The sequence below is a fragment of the Alligator sinensis genome, unplaced genomic scaffold, assembly GCF_000455745.1.
Source record: "Alligator sinensis unplaced genomic scaffold, ASM45574v1 scaffold240_1, whole genome shotgun sequence".
Taxonomy (NCBI): Eukaryota; Metazoa; Chordata; order Crocodylia; family Alligatoridae; genus Alligator; species Alligator sinensis.
Genome location: NW_005841902.1, coordinates 1,566,187 through 1,576,874, shown reverse-complemented (window position 1 = coordinate 1,576,874; position 10,688 = coordinate 1,566,187). Strand labels below are relative to the sequence as shown.

Genomic DNA, 10,688 nt, shown 5'->3' with positions numbered 1-10,688 from the left:
CCATCCTGTGCCTATCCTGCCTCGGCTGGGCAGCACTTATCCCATCCCCTGCCCCAGCCCCACACCCTCCCTCACCGACCCTCCCTCACCATGGGGGCCTTGATCTGCCCAACCCCCTATGCCCCTCCCCTCCCCTCCCCTCCCACCACACCAGACTTACCAGCTGGAGACAGCTCTCCACACTGCTGGGCTGGGTATTGGAAATCAGATCAGTCTTCACCAATATAGCTCCTTACAAATCGGCTATCGGTATTGGCTGCAAAAATCTATCGGTGCACTCCTAATTAACAATGAGATGAAATTTATGATTAAATGGAACACAACGGCTGTTTGCCTTAGGGAAATTCAGATTTTGTATTTTATATTTCTGTGTAGAACAGCATTTCCCAGTGTGGGGAATGCTGCCCTATCCCAGTGGAAGAGGGAGACTGGCTTTGGTTAAGGTGGTAGACTGTATATCCTGACTTGTTTTTGTAGATTTGTTTCATTTCTGTGAGGGAGGGACTCGGGTTTGGGGAGTACTATTATGGAACCATAATAATTCCCCTGATGTGAAATATACAGTATTTTCAAATAGATTTAATTTTATTTTGACCAGGTTGTTTCAGGTAATATTGTGAAGTTTCTCATTAATCAAAATATTCTCTAATGATGTCCCTGTATATATTGTATTCTCTACAGAATTATAAAACTAAACTATTAGTCCATTTTTATTATGAGAGCAAATATATCCGGAATATCTCTGGCCTCTTGGAAAGGCATCTTACCCTGCCAGAAAATGCACAGAGAGGAGACACCAAAAGTTAAGGCTTTGAAGCCATTTTATAAACACCTTTAAATCAATAATAAAAAGAAAATTAACACATCTACAGGGAAATAAATGTAACCAAGCTTTGTAAAGCTAAGCAGAAATATAGCTATTAAAGTTTTGTTTGCAGTAATATGACGTGGAAGTGACTTGCTTGTATGTTATCTTTTAATAGAGGTTTCTATACTTTTTTTTTTTAGATTCATTTTTTAAAGGTAAAAAATAGTTTTGAAAATGCACTATATGGGAACTTTTGCTTTGGTGAGTGAGACCTAATTAGCACTGTTTGAAACAGTTGGTTCAACTAAACTTATTTAAAGCAGTAAAAAAAACGAATGATTGCTGTGTAGGAGATTAACATACTCAGATATTCGGCAACAGCGAAGATTGTGGGGTTCATATTACTTTATAAATGATCCCCTGCCAGAATATCTAATACCTGACTTGTTTTACAGGAATGCAGAGGGAATGTAACCAGGGCTCGTGGACAGAGGTGATATCTTTTATTAGACCAACAAGATTTTTGTTAAAACAAGATCACCTCTGTCCATGAGCCCTGATTGCTTTTTTCTCTAGACCAATATGGCTACAACCTGGATACCTGAGGGAATATAACTGCTCTGGTACCTTTAACCCCCAGCCAAGCATAGGTCCAAGACCTAGGGAAGCAGAGAGCTTTTTGCCCCCTAAGGAGTCTTATGCCAGAAACAGTGCTACATTTGCTTAGACTTACAATTCTTTCACTGCCAAGGTTTATTTGCCCTCCCTCCACTTAGTGTGGAAAGTCTATGTATACAAAAAACTAGAACTGTTGGTCCTATAATGATACCTTTTATTAGACCAACTGGGAAATTGCAAGAAAATTGTCCTGTTCTGCAAGCTTTCAGGATCAAAGTTCCTTCGTCATGCTCTGGGAAAAGTATAGATGGTACAAGATGGTAAAAAGGCTCCATAGGTAGGAAATAAACTTCATTTTTGCGCACAGGGAACTGAAGATGGAAGGCTGTTCCTTTTGTGTGTCATTTTTGTATGTCTTCTTGTCTCAGACCAACATGGCTACCAAGAACCAAGAGTTCTAGATTTTTATATGTCATCTTGTGTCGGATGAACACAGCTACCAAGTACACCCTTGAAACATGGAAGTTTATATAAGTATTCATAGTCACTTCACGAGCTGTAGATTTTGCAAGTCGTCCTTTCTGCTTTTGCTATTGTTATGACATTACATCTGGTAGTATAGTCAAAGGTTGGAAAAGTGACCACTGCCATGGTCCTTCATACTTTGGATACAACCTGTCAGACCTATTACTCCTCTGCTTTCCTAAAGTAGACAGTGACTTACATGCAAAAAGGAAAACTGAGTCATCTCTCCAGTTCCAGGGCTATTAAAGAGAGTACTTTGTTTAGAAGGTCTTGCCTAGACCCTCCATCACAAAATGAATATCGCTGGATAAAACTGTTTTATCAGTAGGCATAAACAAAAGTATCTTTTACTACCTGTTGCAGTAGGCTGTAGCCTACAAAAACTCATGCCTTTCTAAACAAATTAGTCTGCTCTGTAAAGTACCACCCTATTTGCCTCCTGCCTAACTTCAGAATAATGTGGCTGATTATCTCTACAAAAGTGTTTGTTTAAATTTGGTGTAGTAGCACTTAGAATTAGTGTACGGCATATGTGCTGTAGTGCTGAAACCAGTTCTACTTAGTTGTCGAGGTATGACAGGTAAAGTGTGAGGAAAGTTGACTCCATTACCTTGAAAAAGCAAAGCTTGCAGATAACCTATTCTGAGCATACATGGGCCATCATATGGGGCAACATCTTACCTAGCCTGGTTTCTCCTTCTGTTTCCCTCAAATTCTCACTAATATCCATTTCTAAATTTTAAAACACATTAAAAATCCCAGAGTTTGAAATAAAATATAGCTTTTCAAATTGCCTATGTAATATTTCCAGTTTTAAATTTGAGTAATCTCATGGGAATAAGTGTCAGATTGAGACTCCTTTTTTTTGCTGGTGTCTCATTTTAGTAGGAAAATGAGTATATGTGAGGGAGTACCATGTAAATAAAAATAAAAACCATTTCTGGTTTGGGGTGAGGACGTATATATGGCCGGAAACTGAAGTTTTGAAAACATAAGAAGACAGAATGGAGAGCTATACAGAAATATACAGTTTTAGATTAAATCTAAGAGGTAACATTTCAACACAGTATAAAATTTCAACATGGTGTACAGAATCCCATTGTGTAACTTCTGATAATGCTGATGGGAATTGTGAATTTAAATCCATGCATGCCATACTGAGAAATCTTATTTTAATTGTAACATTGTTTTCTCTTAAATATTTTTGCCTGTATTTTATAGTTCCCTTCCCCCCAGCTCTCAAATAACCTACCTGTAGGATAATGCGGGAATGTACAATTTATTTCTCTAGCACAGAACCATTCATTACTTCCCTTGGTTTGTCACAGTCCCTGTTTTTATTCCAGAATGCCTAAAATCCCAGGGGACATGACATTGATCCATTTTATTTAAGCAAACAGGGTAGATTTGTTTGTGGAATTTCCTATAGGGAATTATTTTAGCCGTATTTATTGCTTCAGTTATGATGATAATACAGGAGTGAAACTCCTTTTGTTGTTTAAGCACAGTGCTGTTTTTTCTTTCCTTTTTCTTGATGCAGTTATGAAATGCAAATGTAGGACATCCAATACAAGATAAATCCCTTTTCTCCAGTAAAACAAATCCTCTTTCATCCATTTTACAACTTGTAAATTATAGTTTCATGCTGAAATTATTCAAATTTATCTGATTCTTTGCTTTTCTTTTCACTGTGCAGTTGAAATGAATTCAGGACAGAAAAGGTTTTGACTGGGGTGATGTTACTATTTTGTATTCAAGATTTTATCCAGAATGGTAAAATTAATACAAACATCCCTCTATTATTTTGAATGTCAAAGATTGGTTGGCCTTTTAGTGAAATCTGTGTAGGTTACCGGTTTAAGTATTTATCACTGAATAAATAAAATTGTTTAAATATTTATTGCCCAGTGGGAGAAAACTACAGACATGGTGCAGAAAATTCTTCTTTTCCCCTTTGTGTATTGCTTCTGCACGGTGCTCTGGAACTGCCATTGCCAGATGTGGACATGCTTCTTTTGAAAATAACAGTATCACTATTATACACAAGGCCCTGGATTATTTGCTTCCCCACTAGAAGAACATTGTGTGTGGGCGGATTATTGGCATTTCAAGGTCTGTGCAGAGTCTGGGAAGTCAGCTCCTACTGTAAACAGAGCAATAGAAGAGTGGAAGCAGGGAGGGGCCTACATCTCTCTGATTATTTTAAGAAGACATGTTCCAAGAAATTCTGAACTCAGATGTAGTGCAGCAGACTTAAATGAGGTTAGCTCTTTTTCAGTGTGTGCTCACTAATTAAAAATAAATATAAAAACTAGTACAGTGGGTAGGTGATGTATAGTACAGTTTCGTAGCCTAACGTATCAATTGACGGGCAACTAGAAAAAAAACAAATAGCTCCTTCAGAACTTAACTTTTGGTAGTAGTATTTATGAAAAATAATGGGATCAGAAAAGGAACTTAGTGAAAGCTGTGCCTGTGTGTGTATTTTAGGATCATCTTTACTGCAGTCATACTTACGATGGTGGTAGGAATAACCGTAGTCATTACTATATTTGCTTTGGAATGCCTCCTTTCCCCTTACCAGCAACATGAAGTTGTAGTTTGAGCCATATTTAAGGCAAATGTTTGAAAAGATAAGTATGTATGAGGTTATTTTGGATGAAGTCAGTTCATTGCTGCTCTGTGGTTCATTTCCAGGTCCTTCAGCAGCTTTTAAATCACTTCAGAAAAAACAGGGATAAAGTTCTTCTCTTCTCCTTTTCAACCAAGGTGAGCTCCATATGATTCACATCATAATTGACCCCAGCAATAAGTCCTGAGGCCTAAACTCTAGAGACATCAACAGCTGTCAGCCACATTTTCTTTCTCACATATAGTATGGGAAATGGTGTTGATAAGGACAGTGTGCAGTAGTAAAGAAAACATGTTGTAACCTTATGTTATCTCAAGGCTGATGGAAAGGACAAAACCATTGTAGTGTTCTTTGTTCCTTGGGATTTTTTTTTCACTACATTACTCTGTTGGACTATCTATGGTTGAGTTAACACCGCGTCAGTTAGCATAGTATGAGTAAACCAGTGCACTGTAAAATGACATTGAAGTAGGGTGTTTGTATTAGCACAGAGTAGTTGAGTCTCTTCCACCTCACTAGTTTGAAAATCAGTGGCACTAGAGCTTCAACCCATGGGCCCTGATGGGCCAGGTAGCTTGAGTAGAAAACATTGTTTAATTTGTGCTAAAGTGGGGGAGGAGGGGGAGAAGAGAGCTTAAGGGTGGGATTGGGAGGGAGGGGTATGTACATGTGTGTACATATAGGAGTCATGTTAGGGGCAACACACAAAGATAAGCCCCATATGCCATATTCTTGGGAGTGATGTGCTTTGTAAAATGATGCAAACTATATCTAACTAAATGTTTAGTTTACCTCTAAAATGTCTATATTTAAAAAAAATGTAAATGACAGTTCAAGATCTTTAAAGGTTTTGTTGCTTTAAGTAAAACTAGAGAAGTCACATTTATATGCACCAATATAACACTAAGTATTTCTGACAATACAGAGGAAAGGTAGAAAGAAATGCTCATTCTCATAATTATTGGTCTATGGATTACTTTAAGTTATATTCAGGAAATCTGATTCCTATAGTTGTTTTCGAAGTTTACTTTAGAAGGCACTAATAATAGCCTGATCTTCCCATCTCTTTATCAGTTGCTAGATGTGCTGGAACGATACTGTATGGCATCTGGGCTAGATTACCGAAGACTTGATGGAAATACAAAATCAGAGGACCGGGTTAAGATAGTAAGAGAGTTCAACAGCATGCAAGATATTAATATTTGCCTAGTCTCTACAATGTAAGAAAATTTCATTTTTATTTTGTGTGTCTGGCCTTACTAGATATTTAGAAAAAAAGTAAAGTTGTGCTTTTCTTTATTTTTTTTTAATTTTTTTTTTTGGAGGAATGATAGCATTACAATCAGTTTTTATATTAGTCATCAGCTATATACAGCTAAGTTTAGGGCTCTTACTTTTGTAGTGCTTTTTTTTTTATGCACAGTATTCCACTCTTTTCTTTTATAGGATCACTGAGATCTGAACCTGGTGAGTGATAATTTTAAATCCCGATCTAGCCAAAACAGTGACAATTGATAAACAGTTGCTGATGTAATCTAGTGGCACGCTAAATTCTTTTTCTGTTCTGCTATAGACCCAAAGGCAAACTTTCAGAAATTATTATGTTTGTGCGAAACCTGCAATTGTATGGGAATTTATTTTGGGTGTAGGTTGCTGAATATACTTTTATTATATAAAAAAAAAAAATCCACCTTTTATATCTGTGCAATTTATGAGCCAACTTCATTGAAATATGACCCCTTTAAAGTACTTACCTCTAACAAGTTATAGATGTCTTGCAAACCTTTTTTTCATTAATTTGTATACCAGAAAGGTTGACGCATTTAATTTATGGTCAATAGTGAGCTCATTGGAATAGTTCAGCGTGATGTAGGTATTGAGCCAAAAATAATGAAAATAGTAAACTGACCATTCTTGGCTTTCTGTCTTATTACACAGCCGTTATCTCTTTCCTTGGCTAGCTACTGCTGCCAGGCAGTGATGGAAGAGGAGCAGAGACTAGCCCTATCTCTTTGGCTGGGGCAAGACTCCATGTAGTATGCAGCCAGTATAACTGTTGCCAATATTATCTTTTCCTCATTTTCTGACACGGCATGAGTGTTGGGAGCAAGAAGGGGAAGACCCCATGCCATGATAAATTCTGGTTGTCAGACAGCTCTGGTCAGGCAGTTCCTTGGAGACTGTTGCCAGCTAGCATGTATTTGAACTGCCTTCATGCTGCTCTGAAGTGCATCTGGACTGGGATATGAGTAGAGAGAATCCAATAGCTAGTGACACACTTGCTTACTGAGTATAACCAACAGGAATTGAAGAATCTGGCTGCTAGCTTTGGTGAGACTTCTTAAAAAGAAAGATTAGCAGGTTTTGGCCCTTGTAGATAAACAGAAAATAAATATGGAAACAAAGTGCTACAATAGTTAACCTAAGAGTTAGTGTCTGCACTGTTACAAAAGGCTTTCTATTTATAATATTTTATCAGGCATATTTGTCTTATATACTTTTAAGTTTTACTTCATCCTCATTGCTTCTTAAATCCTGTCTTATGAAATGAAATTCACTTTAGCAGAAATAGAATCTTTATCAACAGTTGCCTCTCTCTTAAGGTTCTTGAAAGGACCGGTGGTGAGCAGGCAGTGCCTAACAGTATTGCTTCAGTCCAACCCCTTTAATCACTGATGATTCTCTTTAGGTTCAGGTGTATTTAAGGTTTCTTATTTCACTGGTTAAAAACCCCCAACATATACAATGCAATAATAAGCAGACTAGTATATGCGCCTAAGAAACAAATACAGCATTCTGCAGTATTTAAAAATGTACCTACTGTATAAAAAATGAATATGTCAGGCAAACAGAAACAAAGCAAGAGAGGAAGCTAAAATAGTCTTTTGTAATCTTTTGGAAATTTAAAGGTGCTACCTTCCAGTCCCATTCTTCAAGAGATTCTTGTCTTCTCTAAATCAGACTCCAGGCACATTACACCAAAATCCTTTGTGTAGTCATCTGCCTGATGAAACTTTTCAGTACTTTCTTTATTTCTAAGCACATAGTAAGTTGACAGAATTGGGTCAGTATTCTTCTGTTCGTAGTTTCTTGCAGATTTGTTTAGCCTGTTGCTCTATACAGTCAACTTGCATGTCTTTTCAAAGTCCCAGCAGTCAAGGAATGAAACATTAATTTCTATTAAATCTGATCGTTCTTTTCTTTGGCTGCAAAAATGCGTTTAGCAGTGGATGGCCTCTTGGTAGAGAGATTTTTATTTGGTTATTTTATTCCACTGTGACAGTCTATGTACAACTTTAAACAAGAAGTAACGGCCTGTAAAATTAAGGAATTAAAAGCAAGAAATAATAATTCGTTGTTAGACTTGTAAGATTCTCTTATGTTGTGGGGAAATAGGTTCTTTCTGTTTTGAAATTTTTTTCTGCATTGTCTTTAGATGAATATTTTTAGAAACTTAATGTCTAAGATTTTTTGAAAAAATGGACATTTTTAAAGAAGTTTTTCATCTAATAGAATTGTATATGGAAACTAAGAACTACCTGATCTTATAACTTTACATTTATTTTGGAACACAATCATGTTGATAATGTGACTTTCACAAGACTGTCAGGGATGATCCCTGGAAACTGTAAATTTACTGAATCCACTTTCTGTAAATGAAGGCTTTCACAGTAGCTCACTTTTATGCTACGTATGTGTGGTTGAAGATGTGTGTGGTTGAAGTCACAAAAAGGATAGGCTTGTATGGCAGAACATGCTGCTCTGGAGAGATACCTGAACTAGCTCAGAAACCAAAAGTAGGACAGCGATGGTAGCACAGTATGCTGCTCAATTTGATTTGTCCTGCTTTTTCAGTGAAGCTGATTTTAGCCTGTACAGAACGCTGCAACAATGAGTGTGTACACATGTCTAAGTTGATTTAAAATAAGGCGACTTAACTAAATTGACTTAAGTAAGTTGATTTAAATTAAGCCACGTGACAGCCATCAGCATGTATTTTAAGTCTTAGACCAGGGTTGGGCAAAATGCACCCTGCGGGCCAAATCCAGCCTGCCAGGCAATTCCATCCAGCCTGCGGGGCCCCTCTGTAAGCCCTGACCTTGGGCTGTGGCTCTGGTCACTAAGCAACTGCCCTCCTACCCCATCATGCCCTGACCCGCCCCAGCCCGAGGTAGGGGGTGCTAGAGACAAGAAGCCTCTGCCTGCAGGGGCTTTTGCTTGTGACCCTGTGGCTGTATCCAGCCCTCCCTGCCTGCACACCTAGAAATGTAGGTAAGGGCCCCACCGGGCTGGGACAGGGACTCCTGCTGGTGGAAAGGTGGCAGGAGTGTGGGGAGCTGTTGCACTATGGGGCCAGGCTGGGCTGGTCCTGCACACTGCAACAGCACAGGAGCTGTGAGCTATGGGGCCTGGTAGGGCAGGCCCCACACACTGCCACCATTTGCAGCCGGGGACTCAGGTGAGAGTGCAGGAGCTGGTCCTGCATGCTGCCACCACACGCAGCCAGGGACTTGGGCAGGAGTGCTGTGGGGCTGGCCTCACAAGCTGCTAACATATGCAGCCAGGGACTTGGGCAGGAGCTAGGTGGTATGGGGCCAGGTGGAGCTGACCCCGCACCCTGCCATCACCTTCATCTTTAGGGACTTGCTCACTCCAGGGACTCTGAGGATTCCCCCCCACCATGTACACACATGCACCCCCACCCTCCCACAGCTCTCGCACACACTCCCACCCCACCACCCCAACCATATAACCCGCACCCTTTAACACCCACCGCCCCCACCATAGCTACACCCAACACATGCAATATACAAGAATAAGACTGTATTTTGAGCTATTATGCAATCAGCTGTAGATAGAGTATGCAAACGCACATAAATCAGGACAAAAATATTTTTAAACATAAAATTAAAATAAGTTTTAGTGGAAGCTTGACTTTTTCTTTTTTGTATATGATTTGTTTTTTTTTCCAGTTTCAAGATGGCAACCCCCCAAAGGAGTACTTCTGGAGCAAGGGGAGGGACTGCAGGTGGCAAAGTCAGGGGTTAGGGGCAGGACTTTGGATCCCAAGATGGTGACCAGGGGGCGGAGCGCCTGTCAAGGGGCAGGGATACCCTTGCGGCCCTTGACAGCTCAGCAAAACTCATTAAACGCCCCTCCCGCTGAAATAATTGCCCACCCCTGTCGTAGACTAATGTGGCCCATGATAATACACCTTGGAAGTATATTATCTTGTGCTGCATTTAAGTCGACTCTGCTCGCGTATGTGTGTACATTCTAACAGTTCATTCGACTTAACTTGGCTTAACTATCAGAAAGTTAGTAGATGTGTTTCCACCCGGTGTAACTATATTATTTCTGGTACTTGAGCTGATACCTTGACTCTGTATTGTACCTTGTAGACATACTCAGAATAGCTCAGAATAGCTGTCTGTTGGAACATCTCAACCTTTTGTCAAATATCTCTTTTATGGCACAGTAAAACTGCGCTGACAGTACTGGAAGAACTTTTAATGCTATAGACATGGTTTGCCATGCTTAGAAAAGTTGAAACTATGGCAACTTGTCAATCTTATGAAGAGCAAAGCTGTGATTTGCTGGAATTACAGATTCAGCTGGTAGAGCATTCAGAGTTTGTAACTCCATTGGTACAGCTCTTTCTCATTTGTTCAGTAAAAGATATTACCATAAAATCTAAGTGTGCAAACTGATAGGAAGGAAAGACAGACAGACAGACAGACTTTTAAGAGACATTTATTCCCGGGTGGGTGATCACTCGGAGCCAGTAAAGAGCATGTACAGGTACGCCCGAAGATCTGGGCCTCATGGACAAGGCCTGGGCTCATGGCCTGCAAGGCCTGCCCGTACACTCTAAACTAACAAAAGAACACACACACCCACACACAAAAAAAACCACAACGAACATTCGGACTAATTTGACTTTTTTACAGTTCTGCCAGCGGGGGACACCCATGAGGCCTCAGGGGTCGCCCTGCATGAACCAAAGTCCAAGGCCTCGGCCCGCTTGAGGCATCCCTGCAGCTTGAGCAGCCGGTGGTCTCACAGTACGAGGACCAGGCGTCCCGCCTCGACTCGGCACAGCGG

General features: G+C 39.8%; 1 protein-coding gene across 16 annotated transcripts in view; it reads left to right on the top strand.

Annotated features, from left to right (window-relative positions):
• Window positions 1-10,688, top strand: part of ERCC6L2 (ERCC excision repair 6 like 2) — a 104,987-nt gene that overhangs the window by 41,784 nt on the left and 52,515 nt on the right. For 12 of the 16 annotated variants that reach the window (XM_025197675.1, XM_025197673.1, XM_025197677.1 and 9 more), the window contains 2 exons: window positions 4,649-4,720; window positions 5,658-5,803. In XM_025197675.1, the coding sequence (XP_025053460.1) occupies window positions 4,649-4,720; window positions 5,658-5,803 (218 nt within the window). Of the gene's footprint in view, window positions 1-4,648; window positions 4,721-5,657; window positions 5,804-6,029; window positions 6,433-10,688 lie in introns of those variants that run through there. The other 4 variants (XM_025197688.1, XM_025197687.1, XM_025197686.1 and 1 more) reach the window with 3 other exon arrangements.